General features: G+C 41.2%; 1 protein-coding gene across 2 annotated transcripts in view; it reads right to left on the reverse strand.

Moving 5' to 3' along the window:
* Nucleotides 1-13,333: 13,333 nt before the first annotated feature.
* The window catches only part of DAB1 (Dab, reelin signal transducer, homolog 1 (Drosophila)), a 97,978-nt gene continuing 86,286 nt past the window's right edge, over nt 13,334-25,025 (reverse strand). The window contains exons 7-12 of one of the 2 annotated variants that reach the window (XM_009993573.1): nt 21,777-21,833; nt 18,800-18,862; nt 17,593-17,701; nt 15,474-16,022; nt 14,349-14,476; nt 13,334-13,417 (exon numbers count right to left, since the gene is read on the reverse strand). In XM_009993573.1, the coding sequence (XP_009991875.1) occupies nt 13,334-13,417; nt 14,349-14,476; nt 15,474-16,022; nt 17,593-17,701; nt 18,800-18,862; nt 21,777-21,833 (990 nt within the window). The remainder of the gene's footprint in view (nt 13,418-14,348; nt 14,477-15,473; nt 16,023-17,592; nt 17,702-18,799; nt 18,863-21,776; nt 21,834-25,025) is intronic. The other variant, XM_009993572.1, reaches the window with a different exon arrangement.

A 25,025-nucleotide genomic window follows, 5' to 3' on the forward strand; every position in this document is an offset into this window, starting at 1 on the left:
TTCTGTGCATGTTACTGGAAAGGTTTGAGGTTTTTTACTTTCAGAATTGTCATGTTTAAACAAACATTCTTAATTTTAACTCTTACTTGAAGAGGAAAATGTGAGCCAAATTTCTTACAGCCTCTGACATGGCAAAGGTGCTCCAGCTTTGGCAGCTCTGCACAGCATGGTCTCACCCAGGAACCTGAGGTTTCACAGAAGGTGACTCAAATACCTACTGGCTTGAGATGCTCATCCTAAAGCACCTGAAACAAGGCCAAAAATGAGGAGGCAGCAATTAAAAGCAGCAATTTCAATATTTGCAAGATAAACAAGACTTAAGAATGTTTAAGATCAGGCAGCCCCAAATCCAGGCATGTAATTTTTTTCCTTACCCAGAGTTTTCTATTGTCAAAAATCTTGGCCACAACAAACACCCACACTGTAAGAAAGGCAGAATTCCCCCAGAAGAACAAAAGCTACAACACAAACTTCCTGAAACGATGCCTTTTTTTGAATGTTTTTATTCATAACAGTATTACATGGTGTGTTACAGAAATTAATGGAAAATTTCTAAAAATTGGTTGGTTGTTGGTTTGTTGTTTTTTTGTCGTTGCTGAATGAGTTATTACATAAAGTTAAAAATAATGTGTCCTTATGTGTTAACAAATGGTCATTATCTGAGGTAAAGTTAAAGTAGGTTTAGAAATGTACTGCAACAGTCATTTTCTCTTTCTCATCTTTATTAAAAAAATATGTGTCAGAATGCAGAAATAAAAATGCATGAAAACCACGGAGTAAACATTTTTGCAAAGAAGGTGCCCAGTACGTTATGAGATGAAAGGTTTCCTCAGACACTTGGATGATTAGGATCTATCAAAATATCTTTTCATGACAGGTAAAGATCAAGAAGCTACAGGGGGTAACAGGATGGCTGGTGGGATTCCCTGGTTTTTAAATTTAAAGTGACGAATTTAGTGCTAGTGAAGGATGAGGGATTAAACAATTGCACAAGCTGGATATTTCAGTTATCTACAACACTGGTACAGTGCAGAGGCCTTGCAGACCTCTCATCTCAGCATCTCAGCCATGACAAGGACGATCAAATCGTATGACAAGACCATTTTCAGAATTCGCTTTTATTTTTGAGCGTTGGTAAAGGTAAGACAAAGGTCCATGGTGATGGTCCAGCTCCTCTCACGAGACACTAAAATCCCAGCCTCACTCCCTCGGCACCTATTCGTTGCAAGGACTGTGTAAATGATCAGCTTCCTACAAATAGAATGTCAATGGATCCTCTGAGACATAAATCTCTTCTTTTTCTTTCAACGTTTTACCCCGTTAAGTGGAAATGCACTGATGACACTAAACCTCAAACATCTGTGATGAACCAAAATTGTCTTTGTGGTTCCAGATGTAGGACAAAACCCAAAAGAGCCACTGAGGAAGGAAGTAGCACCACTGTGCAAATGAGGAAATTATCCTTAAAGAAATGTCCTTTCAAAACACTTTTACCTCTGCTTTGAATCCTGAAACACTCAATCCACCACATTTTAATTCATCTTGGGATCTTCCTCCTGGTGGGAGTATAAGAATCACTACAAAGCTGTTTGCACATGACTAAGGAATAAGCATCAAATGACCAAGAGTGGGGAGAACAGGTCTCTTCTCTGCAGGTTCATTAGGTCTATTCACAGCTAATTTCTTCACTCACATACATTCTGTACTGCACACTTCTCTAATTTCTCTAATTCAAAAGAAAAGACTGGAATCATGGTGTGAGATTTGGTTGTACATGTCAACAATTGCCACCCCAGTTATTCTGTCTTCTAAACCATTTTTAGTTTCATAATAGAGATGCAAGAAAGTAAAATATTTAGAACTCCAGGCCTATTTTAATCATGACAAAAATGTAAAATCCTAATGTGGCAATTTCAAAACAAAATCTGCACAATAACCCTAAAAACTGATGAATCATTTGATTTCTTTAACCTTTTTTCCTTTTTCTCTATTTTTTCCTTTTTTCTTTTTTTTCTTCTTTTTTTTCCCCCCCCCTCTTTTTTTCTTTTTAGTGTGAAACCACTAAATTCAATATACTGTAACTGCATAGGAACATCAGGAAAACACATTTGACCTGTATAACAATTCTCTGTAGGGCAAAAATATATAGATTCTTTATGAAAATCATGTGCTAAATATATGAACCCAAACACTGCCCTTTTTGCTTCATCCATGTAAAAAAAAAAAAAGATGCCTCCAATTCTTTTGTTCTGTGTGTAAACAGTTTGATGACTTCTCCACAGAGCTTCAAAGGGATGTCAATAAACTGTGGTTTCTTGTAAGTGGAGTATGTCCAGGTGATAACACTAGATCACAAACTTGTGTGTTCCCATTAATTTCACCAGTTGCTGACAAGCTGATTGCTTCTGGCAAATGCACTGGAGCTTCAGCCCATCACCAGAAGCATGTGAAGAGATGTATGTGATGTGAGAACCACAAACTGGGTCTGCCACACCTCCCCAGCACTGCATCTTGCTACCTTCTCTACAGTGTAATGGCATTAGTAAAAGAATTCTCATAACATTGATATTTACAAAAAAACTGGCAATTTTCATTCAAACTCCTTAAAGCCATTTCCCCTTAGACATTTCAAGAGTTTAACACTAAGATTTTTTTTTTCAAGTTATAAAATAAAAATCCCATTTGATTTTTCTGATGTACAAAAAGTGATAAAGATGAACAATTTGATCACAGAATCAGTTTGTTATTCCAAAATCCATGCCATCCTTGTCCCATTGGTCAAGTCCGCTTCATCCAAATTCCTAAACCAGAATCATACCAGTATTATTTGGCAAATGATTTTTCTTTTTCATCAAAAAATGGCACACAGAGAAGAAAACACTTGTCTGCATAGCATTACAGCAGCAAGATATTGAAGAAATAAAAATATTCCTTTTCTGCACTTTGTTTAGAGTTTCCTTGGAAATACTGACTCTTTCGTCTTTCCTCAGTGGGACTTGATGTCCTTTCTCTACCCCCAACATGAGTATTCAAACAGAAAGCAGCATTTCTTCCTCATGATGCACTAGAACTTAAAGGTCCATTTGGCAACATTTTCAATCAGGATGGATAAACAATCCAAGTTTTATTCTGTGGTTTCAAGTTAGGAACCATTTCCGCAGGAGGCGTTTCACTGTGAGATCTGTCACTCATACAAAAATGACAGGATAAGAATTAATAATTAAAAAAAAAATAAAAATGACACTGCCAGTACTTTTTTATGTTGCTGTTTAAATATGTCTACACAGGGGAAAAAAGAAAAAAAAAAAGCTAGGATCAGCCTGATGTAAATGATGATGAAAAACATGTCACCATGACATAAAAAGTGCCGACTTGTGCCTAAAAAGGCTGTTGAATGATAATGCCACTGCTACATACAGACTCCGCTTTTTGCTCAAAAGAAAAAGAGTGTCTAATACTCAATAAATTTCAGGATGCTCATTATTTATATGTGGCATACAGAAGACAACAGATGGTTAAAAGAAGACCGAGGCGTAAGATTTCCTAGTCTGGATCCCCATGACTTGTGGGGACGGGGCTGGACTCGTGGTATGAGAAGCAGGAAGAGTTTTTTTTGTGCTGCCACAGGAATCTGCCATTGGTTGCCAAAAAAAAATGTCAGGAACACTCGTAGAGCCAGTCCAGGAGGGCAATCATCTCTCCTTGTCAGTGAAAATCAATCAGAAAAAAGCATGAAAGCCAAAGGCCTGCCAGGTTGTTGGGTTTCGTTTGAGTCTTGGAGCACCACAAGCCTGAACCAATGCTATTTCTTAGGTCTGTTGATCTGGGCGTAGAGAGGTTCTGCCTCCTGGGGATAACAAAAACAAAATCAGAGGGCATGGCTCCAGACAGTTTTTAGAACATGTTTAGAACATCCTCTTGAGAACAGCAATACCTCATGAGCCAAAAGCCAAAGGAAAGGCTTGTTCTCTGCACTGCCTTGAGTGCTCACAGCACCCCGGCTGAATTGTGAAGAAAACGTGACCTTATTTCAGAAAACGAGACCTTATTTCAGCAAAGGAAGGCTTGCTATCTATTTCCTCTTCCAGTGCTGGCTGTGCATCAATCCTCAGGAGGTATTGCTGGACACAGATATATGAAGAAATGAAATGATACTTGTATGATGAGATGTTTTGAAGTTTACAGGCCAAGAACGTAGCTGGCATAAAAGGTCGTTACTCGTTGCAGGCTGAGACCCCCCCAGCAGCACAACAGCAGGACAGAGCTGTGGGTTTTACACAGCTCGTGGAGCGAAACACTTGCAAGCAGCAACTGCTGCTGAAAGCTGAGCTCATGAAGCTGTGATGGGATTTAAAATAACAATGAGTTGCCTATGAGGAATGAGGATCGCCAGCTCTGTGCAGTTTAGTTAGGAGTCTGTGTAGCCATTAGCACAATCATCAAAGCAGGAGGAAAGCAGGTTGATTTGCTAATTCTTGGGAATTTCCTGGATGTGAGGGGAAAAAACCTGCCACATTTGTCAGTGTTGCTTCACAGCTGACACCCTGTGCTTTCTTATGTTCATCTTGGCTGCAGTGGGAAGCAAACCATCCATGAACCTTGGACTCCATCTTACTTCATTTTCCAGAAAGTAATTTATTAAACTAAGAATGACATCTAAAAAAAGAACTAGACAGGCAGAAAGGCTAATTAATGCCATCCTGCATTAACTCTCCACAGCTTGATAAACACTCAAATACCAGGCCACGACGTTGAATTTAACCAAGTTAGAATCAACTCATGTTACAGCAGCATCAGCAGAAGCTGACTTTGAGGAAAAAAACTTTGAAGGCTGGCAAATCGCTGGACATTGCAGAGCACAAAAAGGTCTGGCAGGAGATGGCACAGGATTTTCATCAGTTCTTATTAAAATAAGAATGCTGATGAGAAAACTAGTTCGAAAGGTGGATCTGTAGGGCTGTATTTACTCCATGTCCAGGGTGCCTGGCCAGTGCTCACATCCCACCTCACTATGCATCTGAAGTGAGGACGAACACAACAAATCCAAAATATGACCTCTTTCCTCCATGCCAAGAAAAGCTGTATCTTATTCCTTGAAATGTCTACATTTCCAGAGCTTGCAGAGACTCTCCTTCTTCATCTCCTGCCTCCATGAAGCCCTATGAGCTCTACGGGAAGATGAGAGAAACCCTTGGTAATGATAAAATAAAAGCTGCTGAAACTATGCCCAGCAAGAAGCAAATGTGTTTTGTGACCTTGAAAAACCCAAAGTAATCAGAAGAGATAACTGAGAGTAAATAACTGCATTTCACATACCGTGTGGGAAGTCCACCTATGCCAATTTTACTGCAGACATGGAGCTGGCAGAATGATCTATCACAGCTAGTTCAGAGAAAATCTGTACTAATTAATGTGGGAATCTGACACATACCAGGCCATTCTTCATGCATTTGCTGAACCTGAGGTGATTGCAAAGGGAAGTGAAAAGGAGGAGGAGAAGAAAAGGGGAGGGAGGGAGAATACCCCTTTGGAACAAAAGATGTCAGTTTTTCAAATGCCTGCAGGGAAAAAAAGAGCTTTTCAAAATGTCAAGCTGGCTTGTTAGAGCTGTCCTCAAATATCTTTAAGATATGCAGATGTGCTTCAGTAACAGGTGTCCTAAGGTGTTACTGAACTTGACATCCCTGGAAGAGGAGGAGGAGTTGATCATCAGGCACCAGTGCACTCAGCAACACACGAGGCAGCCTTTACAATCAGTAATTCCTTTCATTTGCACTCAACGTTTATCTGAACACACATTTAATGTGGCAAAGGCCTGAATTTCTCACTGACCTGGATAATTTTTCTTCCAGTAAACCAGTTAATTTTGACTGAAAAATGTCCTCTTATGTCTTCTTTTTAGTTGATTTCCCCCTTCAGAAGACTAAATGAGAAATTAATTGCAGCAATTGCAATGCAATCCTCTCAGCCAAACGTTTTTGTCAACGAATGAGATTTGTTTTTTCATATTTTGAGAGAATTCAAGCAGTGCATCTTGTCTGTAACCCAACATTTCAAATGGCATCTATGAAGTATCGATGATACTTCAAGAGGGCAAAATTGAGTAGAAAGGGACAGAAAAGAAGCAAAAGGGAAGTTGAATGCTGTTGGCTCCATGGATAGCTTCTCTCAAAATGCCAGGCAAGGGGGTTTCACAAGCACAATTTTGGAGGGGCTTGGAAGCAGAAATCAACTCCCTTCTTTTTCCATATGTCACTCAAAAGTCACAGGGAGTATTATTAAAAGGCAGGTGAGCCTCACTCTTCTCACAGCATTGGAATAATCTCACTGATGTTTTCTGCTTTCTACTTCTAGCACTGTGTTAGGAACAGAACCAGAGGGAAGGAAATGAAAGAATGGGTCTTTGGCAGGGAAAAAACAACACAGGCAAAAAGAGGCAAAAAAATAAAACAGCACACAAGGTCTCCAAGTCATATAAACATCTTGAATCTTAAAGTGCTTTCCTTTCTACAGAACTGGCCCAGAGGCACTTCTGATGCACTCACATCAGCCCACAGGGAGAAACAAAGATGACAACTGGCAGCACCTTTTTTTTTTTTTGTGCTGCTAAATCCTACTTGAAGGTTTCTATCAGCTTTGGGGATATGCAATTTCTGGCATATGTTGGAAGAAAGTAAATGTTTTCCTCTAAATTTGGAAGCTGCTATTAAAGGAATGTTTAGCTACATTCTCACATACTAATGGGGCTCTACCTTGAACAGTAGCCTTTAAATAACAAGAGTGCAAGATGAGGACATGAATTCACAGCTCAGGTATCTGACCCAAGTGACAGGCTGTAGGAAGGGACCAGAAATGTCTAAACATACAGGCTTTAAGTTAGACAGCCAAATAAACAGGAAGCTACAAGTATGTTACATAAATGCTGAGTTATGAAGTCTCGGAATTAACTGCAAAAGCTGCCAAAGAGAAGATTTTCCCTATGTATGCTACATGTACATTTTCCAGAGACACTTCATGATTAAAATCAGCTTATTCTTCCCATTTTAAGGAACATTTTGCACAATAAACAAGACTGCAGCAAACAGTAAGTACTTCTGGTATAGCACACTACTGTATCAGCTAACAAGGTTGCTAATGCTTTTGAATAAGATGATACTAATACTGTAAGTAAATTTGCATCCAATTGAAAGATATTAACATCTGCTCCCCTGCAGAACTGGAGAACATCTCTTGAAAGACTCAGCATTGACTTGGGCTTGTGTAGGTGAGCTCACTCACAAAACAGAACACAGGAAGGTTAGGAAGAAACTGTTCTGACATCAGCAGTCCTTTCATCCTGCCAGGCACCCTGCTACGTGCACAGCTTCAGGCAAGAGGCACTGAATTGCAGAGGTGAGGCCCTGCATGGATTTCTTTGCCCTTTACAATAGATGCTCAGCACTGGTTTTACTCCTGGCTGACTGATCAGAAAGGGAAGGCTCCAAGAGAGAGTTTCATGAAATAAGTGTGCTGAAGCACCAGCCAAAAGGAGAATTTTGTGCTGGGGATGCAAGTGAAGGGAGCATGAATGCAACGTGTCTTGTCTACTTATTGCATGCTGACTCAAAACAGGATATGGTATTATAGCCAGGTGGAATTCAAATGAAATACCTTTGGTGCTAAGACAGGTAACTCCTATTTGCCCATTAACACACAGTGACTTATTTTGGTTATCTCTGTTAGGAGCATAAATATAGCAACCTTCACTTCAGGATTACGGCTGGAGAGGGCCTCTGTTCTTACTATAAACCCATCTAGGAATATTTCCTAGTTTCAAATAACCAGATTAATTATTAGCATTTTAAAATCTCTGCCATTTCAGTATGCAGATGGATGCTGTGCATCCATAAAATGAAAAAGCAATAAGAACTACTCAGAAAGATGAAGCCTGCTCCACCTTGGACCTTGTATAATAATGAACTGCAGCAAAGAAAAACCCCTACTATTTCTGGGCCCCTTTCCTAACGAAACAGTAGCCATGCAATTATACTTTCTGTCTACTTACCTGTCAATTCTCCTTCACAACTTTTGAATCCAATGGCCAATTTGAAGAAAATTGTTCAGAAGCCTCAAAGATACTAAATTATCACCAGTGTCCTTTCTAAACCAGTTGTTGTGCAGAAGACATGGGACTTTTAAATGACCTCATTAGAGAGAAAGTGAGGAGAGCTCAACTCCTAATTGAATTGCTAATCAGCAACGACACAGCTCTAAAGCTACACAGGGTGTTGTCCCTTGTTTAGAGGAAGAAGCTGGAGACACGGAAGGGTACCTGGCTACTTCAAGTGGGCCTGGAGACACTGGGAGAGGTGGGAAACCAACGTATGATCTAGCTGTGTTAAAATAAACAGCTTGAATGGGATTGCAGCAGGGGAAATGAAGGCAAATCTCTAGGATGCCTCTGTTCACAAAGCTGCCTGAATTTCTCTGTTCTTGTCCCTTCAGAGTCACTGGGAAATACAATGATGAACAAATGTGCACGAGGCCTGCAATCACAATGTTAGGATTTCTCTGGCACGAAGCAGTGCTTCCCAAACTGTGATTCCTTTCCAAACACACAACACTTCTCTTTTAGGTTCACTGCCCTCCTCGGTGCTGTTTCTTTGGATGGAGAATGACAGCTCTGGAGCCTCCAGTAAGAACAAGTCACCCATAATCATTATTAATTTCTCTTCGGACTCTATTCAGTTCGATTGAGCCAGATGAATGACAGTAACAGATCCTGCAAATACAGCCTTTGATATTTGGAGGCCATTCAGAGTCCTAGTGAAACAGAGAGTGGGCAGAAGGAAAAGGAGGATGAAGAATCAGCTTAATATCACAGAATCACAGAATCTTAGGGGTTGGAAGGGACCTTGTTCCAACCGCCCTGCCAGAGCAGGATCACTCAGAGCACATCACACAGGAACGTGTCCAGGTGGGGTTTGAATGTCTCCAGAGAAGAAGACTCCACAGCCTCCCTGGGCAGCCTGTTCCAGTGCTCTGTCACTCTCACAGGAAATAAGATTTTTCTGATGTTTACATGGAACCTCCTGTGTTCCAGTTTGCACCCATTGCCCCTTGTCCTATCACTGGACATCATTGCAAAAAGCCTGGCTCCATCTTCCTGATACTCACCCTTAACTCCCCAGGATGCCATTGGCCTTCTTGGCTACAAGGGCACATTGCTGGCTCATGGTCATCCTCCTGTCCACCAGGAGCCCCAGGTCCCTTTCTTCTACATATATATATATGCCCTCCTGAGGCTCACTAAGATCCCAGATAAGCCAATGCTTTGTCCAACACTTGCTCTTTTCTTTTAACTTCCCAGTAAAGACTTAAGACTAGTCAGTCCTGGAGCTAAGATCATTAGGAACATTTATCACTAAGAATGGCACTTGGTCCAAGATGGGTGATGGCAGCAGGCCACTGAAGTCCCACCAAAAGCTGATAGACAAATATTCTAATGAACTGTTGCTCTCCTGACACTGCTGATAGCATCATGAAGGGTGTGACATATTTTGAGGGCTTATAATTGTCTGCACACATTCCACAGAACAACTAAACAATTTTTTGAGGGAGATATGCTCCAGCCACAAATGTTTTGAAGGTTTCCTGAGAATCTCTCGTGAACGACTGCCAGTGCAAGTCTAGAACTGGGCAACAAATCAACAGAGCTGTATTTGTTCCAGCACTTAAAATGACTTTTATTGCAATAATTCTGGTATTAAATATTCCCTTTATTCTCTTCCAGAAGTTTTATTCTGTTGCTAATTTGCCTTCGAGCACCAGTTTGTGCAGTTTGTGTCGTCCATATGGAGTGAGACCACATTTGTTATATCCAGCATTGTAGTATTGAGGCTGAATTTATTCTTTGCACAATGAGGATGTTTGGTTAGGAGATGCTGGCCAACATAACGACAAGTATGCATAGAGGCCTGACATCAGAGAGTCAAAGTTGGCTCCTCTCCTTCCCTTTTCTCATTATGCTTGAAGTTTCCCCTTTCCATAGCCTATGCTAAGCTTCCCACTGTACAGCTTCAGGACTTCCTAGTGTCATGACATGCTAGACCCATGGCTGAAGCTGAGTTAGGGGCTTAGGCTGTAATACCCCCAAGAACAGAAATTGCTGCACTGGCAGGATCTGCACCCAACACCCTGTAATTCAGGCTGGTTGGGTGTGAAGAGCATGACCAGGTGAAAACTCCTCAGTTCAAACTTCTTGCTTTAATCCAAAATGTCAATAATAAGAAAAGTTCAACATATTTGGTAGCGTTGTAGCTAAATACAGTTCTTCCTCTCTCTCTTTTCACCATAGATACCTCCCTCCCACAGTGTCTCTGAAGACAGCAGTAGGGATGACACCTAAGTCAGCTGAAGATGGCACTCTCATTATTCAGTGTCCTCCTCATTCCTTTTGGAAAACCATTATCCATCCTCAATGCTGCTCACAAACAAAGGGAAACCAACTGAATAAAAATCTTGCTTTGAACAGCTCTGCAAAGAGTTGCTTTTTTTTCACCTCTGAAAGTTAGACCTGTCTGGTTCTTATCTCCAATCATACAGGGACACAAAATGTAACATTTCCATAAAATGTCACATTTACCTAATAAGAACCCCTCACTATTCACAGAAGAGTGAATTGTAAGAATGGCTACTGGTAGGATAAGGATTTTTAGAGTTTCAAGTTGAAGACTGAAAAAGGAAGAGAGGGAAAAAGGGAGAAAAGAAGATTGTAACTGAAGATGCTGCATTATTTCCACACGAGAATATGGAGTATCTGAAGGAACCAAGAAACCAAATTGCTTAAGTACCTTGAGAGCTGAGGGTACAAAATACGAGGCAGGTGAGCATTCTGAATGCATCAAGACAAGGCAAGTAAAGACATTATGTGGGCATAGCTGATTTAATAGTGATGGGAATGGGGATATTTGAAATTTCTAAATACAATACCAAGTCATGCTCCTGAGAGGTCCATTCACCAGCGTTGTATCCTGTGCTGTTCTTGGCATGAAGAACCATGTTCTAAAGAGCAAAGTAACCTCCTATCTGACACACAAAAGTGGCTTTTATGCAGACTGTGATTCTTTTGTACTACACGTTTCTCCCCATTAAGTTTCCCTCCAAATGCAGAGCTCAACACACCCCACAGCAGTAAGTCCTGAATGGATCATTTTCCATGGAGCTTAGCCTTCCGTTGCTCCCACCGTACCAAGCTCCGGAATTAGATGGGCTGGGTTTAGCAAGTGGATTTCCTACAGACGTGCTGCTGAATGCACAGAGGCACAATGATATCAGTGTAACTTCAGTGGAGAGAGGCTTTCTTTTTGTTCAGCTTCCTGTTCCTGCCTACAGCTCTTAGGAATTACCCTAATACGATAATCAGTTACATTATTTAACATTTCCCAGAATACATTTCTGAGAATCATCCATATTTTATGCAAGACTCTGTTAGGATTAAGAACAAATCTAGAAAAAGCCTATGGAATGACTGGTAATGCACTGGTCCTGTAGCTCCCAGAGACCCCTGACAGGTAAAAGAATCTATTTTACTAAATGTTCTATAAAAGCAGAGCAAAAGGAGGCCCTCACTTGACTGCCTTCCATGGTAAAATGTAGTAACAGCCTTGAACTACTGTTTCAAGTTAACTTCCACAACTCCAGGTAAGTAAGTGTGCGTGGTACTAGTTTATCAATGATGCCAACTATCTTTGTGACAGGCAGAAAATCAGGGAGTTTTTATCATTATTCTGCCCGTAACAAGTATCAGAATTACACAAAAAACAAATGCCTATGGGTCTGCAGAGGGTGGGACTCAGGTAAAGGTCAAATTCTCTTTCTTGACATTGGACAGAACTTCTGAAATGGGCAGAAGTTGGGATAACCAGCTATGTCAGTGCTGGCTGAGGTCAGGCAAAGGCAAAGCCCACTTAATATGTGGCACCCTCCATCTGCAGAAGTAGTTATTGCTGGAGTACAATAACCAAAGGATGTTCTTCCTAGAGCAGCTCATCCCAGCTTGTCTTCACCTTTACACTTTTGGTTTTAGACTCAATGAGACTCAAAGCTTAACCCTACTTTTGCTTTAGCCTCCAAGAGCTGAGCATTATGTTAGTAAAGCTCAAGAAGGGGGAGATGCCTTCTCACCGCACCACCACATACTATTAAGAGATAATCTTATTAGTCCCAAGTGGATTAAAACTAAGTTACTGTAAGATTTTTTAACCATTTTTAATGTACAAAGTAAACTGACTCCTAACGAAACGATTAATCTTGAGTTGAAATAAAATTAATTTGGCTCAGGGTGGATAATCACTGGTAAACAATGTGCAGTTTCTGTACAAAATTCCAAAGGTTTCTACCACTGTTACGGATTTGTTCCAGGAGCTCAGTGCTGGAGCACAGAAGCTGCATCAGATCTTGTAGTAGTACAAAACATGAATGGCAGACAGGGAGAAGATAATGAAACATATCCTTCATATAGTAACACCAGAGAGTATCTGGCTGGAATAAAAATGCTCAGCACAAATAAAACTTCGTAGCTTTACTGTCTTTTTGGTAAAACATAAATACTGTATTGAAACAAATCACAGAACATTCCGTGGCAGCCACATCATCTACCATATTTTGTAACACAAAAGATGAAGAGATCATCTTTCCCGTCTGTCTGGATTCAAATTAATTCTGTTTGATGAATAATTTTTGGAACATCAGCATGCCAATGGTAATATGAATGATTATAACTTTCAGATGTTTTTAATTTGCAGTCGGGGATAAAAACACACAAACCCATTTCAATGTTTTTTACATGCAGATAATAAATGTGCTGCTTCTACTGATTATCACATTGATTTAGGGTAGAGGTGTTCATGTATCATTACATAATTTTATTTAATGTTTGTTATGTCAATGGGTAAGATGTCTTATTCCATTAATACGTTACATCTGACTGCAGGCCAGAGTGGATTTGATAAAAAATACAATGTTCTGCCTAATGCACTGTTAGTAATGGCTCAGTTTCCCTATTTCCCCTTAGAATTTGAACACAAAGATCAGTCTACATTTCTTTGTAGCATGCAGGCAGCTGAAACACACACATTTGCATAAGTTGCAACACTTAGTGAATGGCAAAAGCCATGCAAACCACCGAGCATGAGGAATACACTGTGGATAATGGAGAGGAAAAACAGAAGAGATGAAAGGGGAAAATAAACCATGCATCCATGAAAGGAATGGTAGGCACTGGTGGAGGAATAAGTGAGCACCTCAAGGTGTAGAGAAAAAAAGGACAGATACCTACCCCAACCTGTGCTATCTAGCTACCGACCTGTGGACTTATAGTATCACCAGTTGGCTCACCAAATGGATCACTGTTGGATGAGGCCTGAGACCCATCAGGCTAGAATACAAGAACATAACACCTTTTTTTCTCAACCATAAGAAAGTGAAAAGTCAACACGAGGTTATTTTCATGCTGTGGGCATAACATCCTATCTCATGAAAACCGGGAAGTGAGACCTCACCGCTGATCTCTTCTCAAAAACCATAATGGTTTCCTGTAGCTGGTGCAGGCAGGAAAGGACCACACCAGTACCTGCTGGAGCCCAGCCAGGAGCTGCCACAGACTTCAGAAGGTACCAGATCCAACAAACCAGAACTGCAAAAGGCCCTGGAAGCCAGTGAGTCTATGTGAATCAGAAGGAGTCCAAGCTTGTGTGATTTTGTACCTTCAGGTCCTTTTTTTGTACAGACTTCCTCTTGCCTTGGGCTCACTTAGGCTCTTATCTGCCTAAGACACCTTGTGATTTACAGTCATTGGATGACATTTCTTGCTTTGGTTCACTGAGTCTAAGGCAAAGAAATCACATACTGAGGGCCAGAACATTGAGGAATGCAACTAGGCAAGCAACTGGGATGCAAGAATGTGCAAGACAACAACAACCATCATCTTTTTAACACACAAACTCTCACATCTCTCTCTGCAGCCTCAGCATGTATCTTGTTTTACCTCGGACTCCCTCACCATTAACAACTGAATGCTGGTATGTTAAGGACGTTGGATACAACTACCATATATATATGCATGTATGTAAGCTGGCACTTGAACTCTGAGTTTGGTTCCTTGTATGCAGTATTAGTGCTTATCAACATGTCATGCTTTTAGCTATCAACACCAAGCTGGGAAGCAAATGCTGTCTGCAGCTCTCCCTTAAACACCAACCAGCCCCAGTAGAGTAGTTATTTCTGGCACTACTGAACAACATTTAAGTAGCTTGTCTTTTCTAGCTAAAAAGAGCTGATTAGGATTCATAAACCTCGATGCTACTCACAGCCTCTTGCTCCTCACTTTTGCTTGGGCTTTCAAACCCCTCTTCAAAGAGGTCATCTGCAGCAGGATCACTGGTATGAGATGCTGATGATTTTGATGGAGAACTCTGTCTGGGTGCAGGGGTTGGAGCTAAAGAAAGACCAAGGTAACAGCAAAAAAACACGTCTGTTAATTCGCTCAGAAAGACAGAGCACCACAAAATCTGCTCATGCTTTAGAGCCCTAAAATTTTATTACTCCTGAAAATAATTTTCTGATGAGGAGCTGTAAGAAGTAAATTTGAGTTACAGAAGTCATTATCTGTTCCATATATTTGATTTCATTGAGTTGTTTCCAAATTAAGCTTGGCTGTATCTGTCAGAGAAGCACCACGACATTACATTAAGAATGCATGAACTGCCTGCACTGTGCAAGCAAAACAGAAGGTCTCCAACTGGCCCCTGGTAGATCTGTGTCTCATTAATCCCTCCTTTCTGCAACCTGCAAAATGCCCCATCCCCAGGCTATGAACACGAGCATCTTATCTTACACCTCTTCCGTGAACTCCCTCACGTACCCAATACATCAAGCCATTAAAATACATATCCATAACCTCATTTCTACAAAGTATGGCTTGAATCACAGAATCTCAGGGGTTGGAAAGGACCTCAAAAGACCATCTAGTCCAACCCTCCTGCCAGAGCAGGATCACCCAGAGCACATCACACAGGAACTTGTCCAGGCAGGTTTTGAATGTCTCCAGTGAAGGAGACTCCACAACCTCTCTGGGCAGCCTGTTCCAGTGCTCTGTCATGGCACATAAGTGAAACCATTTCTAAGGCTGAAAGCCACGGGCACTTTCCAACCAACTTGTAGGTCCCTAGCACAGAACATCTATTATTACTGTCTTCTCAGAAACTGAATTTCAGACTGCAGCTATTGGGGCTGTTGATCTCATCGGTCTCTGGAATTCCTCTCTGATACTTTTCTTTATGGCTGCAATAACATTTGATAACCTACAACATGCATGAAGGTTCCCAGCCCATATATCTGTGTTGCAATTTACTTTCTGAAAAAACAAAGGAAGGAATGCTTTGAGGGACAGCCACGTTGAGGAAAGGTATGGATGAAAGCACATGGATACTCACGTGAATTTGTAGATGGTGTCGTGGAAGTCACAGGAGTCAAATTTAACTGAGAGATGTCAAAGTCATCACAATCATCTGCTTCCTGTGCCATCCCAACTTTGTTAAAGTAACTTGAGAAGGCCTCTGAGGTACAACTGAGGGAAGGCTGATCTGGTTTTCTTGATGGCACTGGTGGAGGCTGAGCCATCTGGAAATCTTTAAACATTTCTTTTCCCATTTTCTGTCTGGGCCTGTCTGTCTGTGGACTTGATCTGTTGGAATCGCTTGTGGGTGGAACAGTAGCTATAGGAGCAATGGTACCTTGAAACATGGCTGCTTGTAAAGGCAAAACAGTTTGTGTTGGCATGAAGGCAGTTGGTTGGAACTGACCAGCTACAGATGGCCACGGTTGCTGAGTAGGAGGAAAAAGACCGGGTTGGCCCCACGCGATCGGTTGTCCTCCCTGCATCACCTGAGCAACTGGAGGCTGAGCACCCATGGCCAACTGCTGTTGAACAAGTGGTTGCTGTCCCCAGAAGGAGGGCAGAACAGCTCCCATGGCAACATAACCTTCAAAGAACAGAGAGAGCACAGGGGAAAAAAAAACAACAAAGGAGGAAAGATTTTAACACTACAGAGAAGAGGATGCAGAAGAAGCTGCACAGTGAATCAGAAACATGCAGGCTACATCAGTGATCCCAGAGCTTCAGCACACTTGAAAACTGAAAGACAGGGTTGAATTCACATCACTGAACAAATACTTAAAAGCAAAACCACCAACTGGTGGATATTGGTAATACTCCTTCTCCTCACATGAACAAAAAAAGTCCTTCTTTCTCAGGGAGTTCCTCCTGGGTCTGTGCAGCCCTGTGTGCAAGGCCCCTGCCAGCAGCTGACCATCTGGCAGCTCTCTCAAAGCACAGAGAGGATCAGTTTGGCCAACCACTTCCCATAAGCCCCGGAGCTCCAAAAACATTTCCAGAACTTACCCCTTTGCAGTACAACCTGCTGTGCTCTGTGGGCTCTCCTTGATTCCCTGTCCCCCCGCCCCCCATGCTCTGCCTTCCACCTCTGCCTGCCCTGTCCCTCTAAGGGCAAGGACTAAATCGGTTCTAAGTGAGAGGGAAGAACCTTAATACACATTGGATTCCAGCTCAAGGGCCCTTGAATGACAGGGGGACCTTCTCACAAGAGAAAGACTCTACACCATCTCTTCTGACACAGTTACAAACCATGGGCACTTGAAGAGCAAAGTAAGTGTCTCAAATTGTGTCATAAAGTTGGAAACCAGACAAATCCAGATTTAAAAACAAACAAACAAACAAACACATTTTGTTATTACCCAGTTACTTGAGAAGATAAAGTCCTGAGCTGCTTCTGTACTACACACCTAACAGCAACAAACTGCTTCAGGTATTATGCTAGCATAAACCTTCTCTAGTTGGCAAGGAAAACAAAGAGTAAAACTAAAATTATAATTGCTTCCTGTCAGACCTGAACACTCTTGTCAAGCTACCAAGAGTCCATGTGGGAATTATATGATCAAATGTTCTGTTGAATGATTCCAGGCACTCTTCCTCCTCCTTTTCCCTCCTAAGTGGAGCTGACAGTGCTGCTCTTGCTGTGCTCTGAGTATCCCAGGCAGAACTCATCAACCGAAGCTGCAAGTCTGTGCAGCTTTGGAATTTTGAGCACTTTGAGAAACACAGAAAAGTCTAAAGGAAATATCAGGATAAGACTAAGTAGAAAACCTTTGAAATGCAATGGAATCCTCTATCTCTCATCCTTTATTTACTGGAGACTGCCCAGGATATTAATTGCTACTGCAAAGAAACCAAAGCTAAACTACATGCTTTTTTCTCTATTGCTACTGTACCTAGAAGGTCTGTTACCCAGATGGCTGAACTATGGTTGAACTCTCAGTGACTTTTTTGGCTTTTCTTTTAAAAGATGTAGTTAAATTTAACATAATGTGCTCCCTGCTTGTTAAAGGCTTGGTTTGCCTTGCCCTGCAGCCCTGTCCTCAAAATCCTTTTCCCTTCCACTGTACTAAATTAATGCCCTGACTACTGAAATGCAAACTAAAGCCAAGAACTGATCACCAAATTTCAGTCAAGTGCCTGTTCCCCAGATTTCTTACCTGAGGGTACGGCAGCAGTGCTGAAAGGTACAGAACCAAACATGTCTGTACTAGCAGGAAGTGACTGGGACGAAGATGGGATAAAGGCATCACCTGGAGTAGCAGGAGTCTGTAAGAAGACATTAATAAAATGCAATGATGACATATCAGCTGCAGCTCCTGCAGCACATACTTTTGTGTCACATCAGCCATAACTCTTAAAAACACAGGTTTGCAGGGAAAAATGGGAAGAAAAAAGAATGCAAACTTGTGGAAGGAAAGAAGCAAAAGAAACAAAAGTGTTAGAATTTGCTGGAGACAGGAGAACAATAAAGAAAATGAGAAATTTTGTACCAGACGAAAAAAGTAAAAATAAAATTTGCCTGGTATAAATCACATGCAAAATACTGACAGTGTTTCTTTCTCCATAACATACAGACCTGAGATTTTAGGGCTCAGGTGACAACCAGTGGAGGCAGTGAGCAAGGCATGAACATAAGAAACAATAAAGGCAAATGAAGTATCTGGCATTTAACCCACAGGACCAGAGTCATAGGTCCACATTCAAGGAGAAACCAAATCCAGCTGAGCAAGCTAAGGATGAGGAGACAAGACTTGGCACATCTAGTCCTAGAACATGCTCCACAGGTCTGAGACTCCTGACTTCACAACATCTGAATTTTCTTGGTGTATTCATACTCCTCTAGAGCATAATGTAAGATTCATCATCTTTATAGGAAAATGATTGTGTTTTCATTTTATGATGCACAGAAGTATGTTGAGAAAACTCTTTCTGGCCCCAAACACATCTCTCTACTGTTTTGTCTTCCTTCCTTAATGGCAGTTCTGGACTATGTGCTTGGTGGAACCAAAGATACGTGATATCTAAGGCTGGAGCTGGATCTTCCTGCAGTGCAGGGGAGAGACAGAGTGCAGTGAGGCATGCACCTCTGATCAACACCAGGGAAGGAGATCTGCAGCTCAGGTTATATCTCATGTGACACCCAGCCCTGTATCAGGAAAAATAAAACTAGAAGATATTTTTGCACTTCATCATGAAGCAGTGACTCCACATTCAATTTGCTTCACTTCTATTTTCTTGCAACATAAAAATGTTTGAAATCCTCCCTAGTGAAATGGCTGATACCTTGAATTGTAAATGTGCTCAATAAATGTGCTGGAAATAGCATGTGGAAGAAGGCACACCCCAGTTTCCCTGGATACTCACTGGGGGAGAGGTTACATCAGGAGGAGTGGACATGTCCCCAAAAAGCTCTAGTTGGGTAACAGCCTGTAAACAGAAAAACAAACAAACAGAATTACCATTTAGCTTTTGAGGACAAGTAAGTGTGAGTTAACTAGACACAGCCTGTAAAGCTAATTGGTAACAGCTAGCAATATAATCTTCTCAAAAGCCATGAGGGCTTTAAACGTCCAGTCCCATATGGAGGAAACACATGGGTTCAAGCTGTGGCTTTTTGATATTGCTGATGGACCCAAACAGGCAGCAGATGACCCTATAAAATGATTCTATGGGGAATTCTCTACCATAAAAAAATTGAGTAAGTATGAAAAAGCTATCCAGAATGGGACTGGATGGATTACTGCTCTGTCCTTAACATCAGAGAGCATGATTTACAGCCAGCCCTTTTCCCTGGCTCCTTTTCTAAACCCCCATGTCAAGGTCTTAAATGGCAGCAGAGTGTGGAAGGGACAGAAGGATACAGAATGAAAGGGCTTTTCAAGTGCTGCCTGATTTCCCCTTGCTCACGGGACAGGTGTGACCTGGATAAGTGGACTTGAAGGAGGATGTACAACTGGGTTACTCTAAGTTTGCAGCTCTACATTTAATTCATGCGGGAAGTGTTTTCTCAGGGCATCTCTCAGACAGAGCTCAAAATAGGTTGCCCATACAGGCCTCACTCAACTGAACCAGAAGAGAAAATAGGATGTTAAGGCATGGATCCCTTGTAATTCTGCATGAAACCTAAACCCCATCTACCATCCTTATCAGGGTGGCTCTTCTGGGAAGCTCAGTGGGAACTCAATAACTGCCCTTTCTCCACTACCTTTCTGCTTACTACTGGCTTCCTTCTCCCCTGTATCATACTCAATCCCACCCATGCATGTGGGAAGCCACAATTCTTATTATGAATGAGATTTATTGCAAATTTTAACTCTGTTCATTGAACCTCCTCCCCATCTTGGGCACATAAAACTTGCAGACTCCTATCATATATATAGGCTTGAAATCCAATAGAGTCTTGACCTGCAAATGTAGCCAACACATAGTGCTTTAGGCATGAGCCACTGGCTGCTCAGTCTTTACAACCCACCAAACAAACAAGACCACCCTAAGATTCCCCCCTCCCCAACCTTTCATTATAAGTGATCCCTTCAGAAATAAGACTAATATTCAAAATATAAGAATTTCAGATGTTTATACAATTTTGCAATCTAATCTCTATTCCCATTTTTACAAAAGCCTGGATGAGTCTCAGCTTTGGGTCTCATCATGTGCCATGGGGTGAATTATTTCACATTCCAAGCCATCATGTCTTGAATTAAATACATCACATTGCTTTAGTGCTATGACAATATATTTTCTTCTTATGGACTTACACATCTCTCTAAGTATCTGCATGGAAATGGAAGAAAATCCATCTTTCCTTCTGGGTACACCAATTCTAGGGTATATGACTAAAACACTGCTAGAAGTAGCTTTGGGAGGGGGGGGGAGGGGAAAGAAAAGCTGCAGCAAAGCAGCCCCTAAGTCACTGCTGCAGTGTGTGCAAAAACACCAGGCAAGTGGTGTTAAAGTGCCCAGAACAGTCAGAACAATGACAACAGTAGCACTTGGCTGGAAATCACTTCAAGCCTCCTGCAGGCACCACTGACTCAAGGGATGCCAGGTGACACTGAATCACTGAAAGAGCCACTTTTTCTTTTCATCTCTCCAAATGACTTGGTCAGCACCACCCTTAAATCTGCCCTTTGCTGCATCACTGATGGGCTCTCCACTGTTTTCTCCTTCCTGGCTTGCTAAGAAATAGCTGGTGTCCTTTTGAGGAGGCCATAAGCAAAGGCTCCCCCAGTGTTTACCAAAAGAGTTGTTGGACAGTGGAACAGGCTGCCCAGGGAGGTGGTGGAGTCACCATCCCTGGGAGTATTTAAAAGAAATGTAGATATAGTGCTTAGGGACATGATTTAAGCACTGAATGGGTAAATTAGGTTATGATACGGGGATTTAGGTTATGGTTGGACTTGATGATCTTCAAGGTCCCTTCCAACCAGGATGATTCTATGAAGGAGCAGGAGAGCAAGCCAGAGGGGATGTGAAGTTACCTGGACTAGGAGAAAGTGTCTGTGAAGTTAGACATTTTTTGTGGAAAAAAATATCATATGTGTCATATCAATAGTCAAAACTGAGAGTTAGCACACTTTTGAACTCAGACATATGGTGTGTATTTGAAAGGTGGTAACTTGGATCTCGATGCCTCAACACCCCTGTAAAATGGGAATAATGGTGCCTTTCAGAGTGTTTCAAGGTGATGGATCTTTGGCAGCTCTTCACAGATATAATGGTGTTAAAGCTCTGAACTCTGCAGGGGGATTTCTAAACAGGCAGCTGGAGAGAGGGACAGGAAAACCAACCTCACTATTTATTGTAACAAACCCTCATTCACAATAAAATAAAATAAAAGGAATATATTTACAGGGGAATTATTTCTTTCAGAATAGCAACTTGATGTGCAACAGGAGCTACAGAACCATGTCAGAGAAGGTGAACAGAAATTTAGTGGCAACACAACTTCCTCATTGAATTACTAGAGACAACTTCAAACAGCACCACTTGGAGGTGGGATTTTGAAGTCCCAAATGGTTGAGATCTGGATTTTGGATTTAGCTTGTTCCTACAACTCAATTATCAACCTGAATAAATGAATGTATCTTCTCTGACACAGATCTAGTTTTGTTCACTTGCAGCAGATGAGATTCTGGCCACCAAACAGTTCTTTTACTTATGTGGTTTCACAATCACTCCAGAACTGATTTTACCCATTAAGCTTTTTTAAATTATTCACATGTGATATTAGCTAAATTCCAGTGAAGTAAATCCCAAGCTGAACATTTTCAAATTGCACTGTTCCTACAGATGAATTCATCTATATTTCCTTAAAACATTTTTAGGGTCACAACCTTACCTGAGTGACTGAAACAAGATTTTCATCAATGTCCAGCAATAAGTTTCCATTCTGCAGCTGTAAAGCATGATTTATGAAATGAAATGAATGATTTATGAAAATGACATGAATTTCTGAGCATGAAAATGATAACCTCCATAATTATTGACTTCAGCATTGAAATGAAAAGCCTTTCCATCTTGCAGGGAGCACAGCTATGAAGTCAGGCAGTCAAAACAGTGAGTTTGAATGCTGCTGGGATGTGGGGCAAACATACACTTTACTCATGTTAAATCCCATCTTCTTGTGTGCAAGGCAATTTATTTATTAATTCAGCAATAAGCATAGCTACTGAACTCTGATCCTGCTTACATTAATGGAACTTTTCCCTGGCTTGGTGAATAAAGGACCTAATATCCCCCTGGGGAATAAAAAAAAAAATAATCATAGAGTTTTGGACAACAAAAGCTCTAAAAGCAAGAATTTGCAGAAAAACACAGACTAGGAGAACTATAAATCAATGTAAACATATTTAAGATTACTATTTTCTTTTCATAGATTACTTAGCATGAGTCAATTCAAGTTATATATATTTATATCCATAGTTCATGTGTGCGTAAATATATAAGGGTGTATACTGCCCACTCATGCATACATATCTATATCCATCTACATATTTAACAGAAACTATCACTTCAATGTCCTCAGAAAGCTAAATTTCAGATAATGTTTATTGTAGTACTGGAGAATTTCTCTTAAGAAACAAACGTAACAGCAAGTTACCAAAAATCAACTCTTAGATGACTGAGAAGCTTCACACAAGTTACCAGCCAGAAATCCCATTACAAGCTAAAATATTTAAAAATGTTTAAAAATCTCAGAAACAGCCTAGAATGCCTTTTTCCCCCTGCTAATTTCATCACAGACATGAAGAAACAAAAATAAAATAAGACTGACAAAAGGCAAAGGTAAAGGAAGAAAATGCTATAATGGATGACCAGGCAGGGACTCAGACTGACACCTTCCTGGAGCTGACAGCATGTTCCTCTAGCCCCAGGTAAGGAAAGCATGAAAAATACTCTGGCCATTAATTCAAAGAACTCCAAAGACCTTGAAAATATTCTTACATGAAATGAGGGAGCAGTGTTGGACAGTGGCTAATCACTTTCTGTCCTGACAGCCCCCCCATCCCCAGCATGCAGGGATGCAGCTCATCTCTCGGAATCAGATCCTGCCCCCAGCCACACTGACAGCTCTGGGAAACCAGCTGAGAAACAACCATGTCTGGGCACAGAGGGAACATGTGTGCAGCATTCAACGGACCATTAGGAATTCCCACCTGTGCTACCACAGGACCTTGCAGAAAACATTTGCCCAACATGTCACAGCACATCCCCAGGTGCCCAATTATGCAGCACTTGAGCTGCGCCTTCCATTAGCTCGTGTTCTGCGTCACACGCTGCTGAGGAGACACGTCCTAAGGGTGAAATATCCCTGTCCACTAGAGCATGGAACAGCCTGTGACTGTGCCAAGGCTGCAACACAGCTACCGAGGGCAGAATTTGGCCCTTTGAGCCTTCATCCAGTTCAGCTTTTTGATACAAAGCACTTAACCTTGGCAGTTTAAGTCAACAATCCTCTCCCTCCTTCCCCAGAGCACAACCGAAAATAACCAGAAGCCTGGAAAGATGCTCCAGTCCTTGATCTTTCTCTAGGATTGCCATCTGTGGGTTTCTCTGCAGAGTGGTGCAAAAGCTTGTTTTAATCATCCAAACATACATCTCCCTGAATATGAAAGCACCCCTACAGCTCAGCCAACCAGGAACACACCAGGCACTTGTACCCAGCTACACAGAGTGAGGTGGAGGAAAGAGTATTAATCCTTGTACCGCAGTGACACTAAACCTATAATGAAAGCTCTATCTTTCTATACAGGCACGTGAGGCATAGTGTAAATCTCTTTAAACATGAAATATGTAAATCTGGCTTCTTAAAGCACCAGCAAGCTTTTTTAAAACCACTCCAGCCAGTCATGGAATTCCTAATGACACTTTTCACTAAAGAAAAACATTTTTTCCAAGAGCTGGAGAAAAAGAAACAATAAGAGATAAGTGAACTGCAGGCTTCATATACCTGAAGCAAAACTGACCCACTGACTCCACTACAGTATTCTCTCTGATCTCCTAGTATTCTGAAAAACATCTTTCCTAAGCAAAGCAAAAGTTCAAATTTTAAAAGGGAAATCTGAGACAGGCATATTGTGCTCCCAGGAATGTGATGCACCTGACCTCCTTCACTCCAACACACAGAATGAGTCAAAATATTGAACTTCTATTATTCAGTCTGGCTCTATCAACAGCAAGGGATCTACACTGACTTACACCATGAGAAAACCTGCTTAATATTGCCCTACTTTTGCAAACATGAGGATAAAAGTTGCATCTTACAAAAAGTGTTTCTGAAATCTCAGAGAATGAAGCAAAGCTGGTGCTTAAAAGCATGGGAAAAAAATACACAGTAATTAACTTCTACTTTGATACAGAGCTCAGCAAGCAAAAAAAGGGTATGAAGGATATTAAATATAGCAATTAACCAGCTATTAGTAATTAACCTTTGAGCTGGGTATTAGCTATTCAATTCTTTTGAAATAGCAGAGGGATTTAAACTTGGCTTCCTTCACTCAGGGCAAGTGTTGTACCAGTCGACCCAGTAGACAAAAGAGAGGTTATCCAACCACAGGCCACTCTGCATTTCCAGTCTCCTTTTCCTAACATGTATTTTACACTGAAGATGTAATGACAAGTCAAACAGTCAATCTAAATATTTTTGTTCTTATTTTAGTTGAACATGTACATATTTTGTCTGTGTCAAACATTTTTTCCGATGGTTCAAATAATTATTTTAGTTAAGCAAAGCCTCAGTTATTTGCACAACCTTATACAACAAATGTTGATATTACTATGAGCTCCATGAGCTAGAGGGGCATGCTAATTAACTGCAGCTCATACCAAAAACCAATTAGAACTATAAGGAAAGAGCACGTCAGAACCATGACTAAACCAACCATCAGTCAAACCTCGTCTAGTAGGTTGAGACACAATGAAAACATCCAACAGACACACTGTTTTCCTGTAAAACTACAGGTGGATTAATGGAATAGCAGGACAACTCAACCAAGCATTGCTCGGTTATGTCCTAATTAAAAAGAATATACTGAAGAATGTGTGTGTGAAGAAAAAATTGTCAATGGCTCTGCAAGCTTCAACTTCC

Source organism: Chaetura pelagica, unplaced genomic scaffold (assembly GCF_000747805.2).
Source record: "Chaetura pelagica isolate M959 unplaced genomic scaffold, ChaPel_1.0 scaffold433, whole genome shotgun sequence".
In the NCBI taxonomy this organism is placed as follows: domain Eukaryota; kingdom Metazoa; phylum Chordata; class Aves; order Apodiformes; family Apodidae; genus Chaetura; species Chaetura pelagica.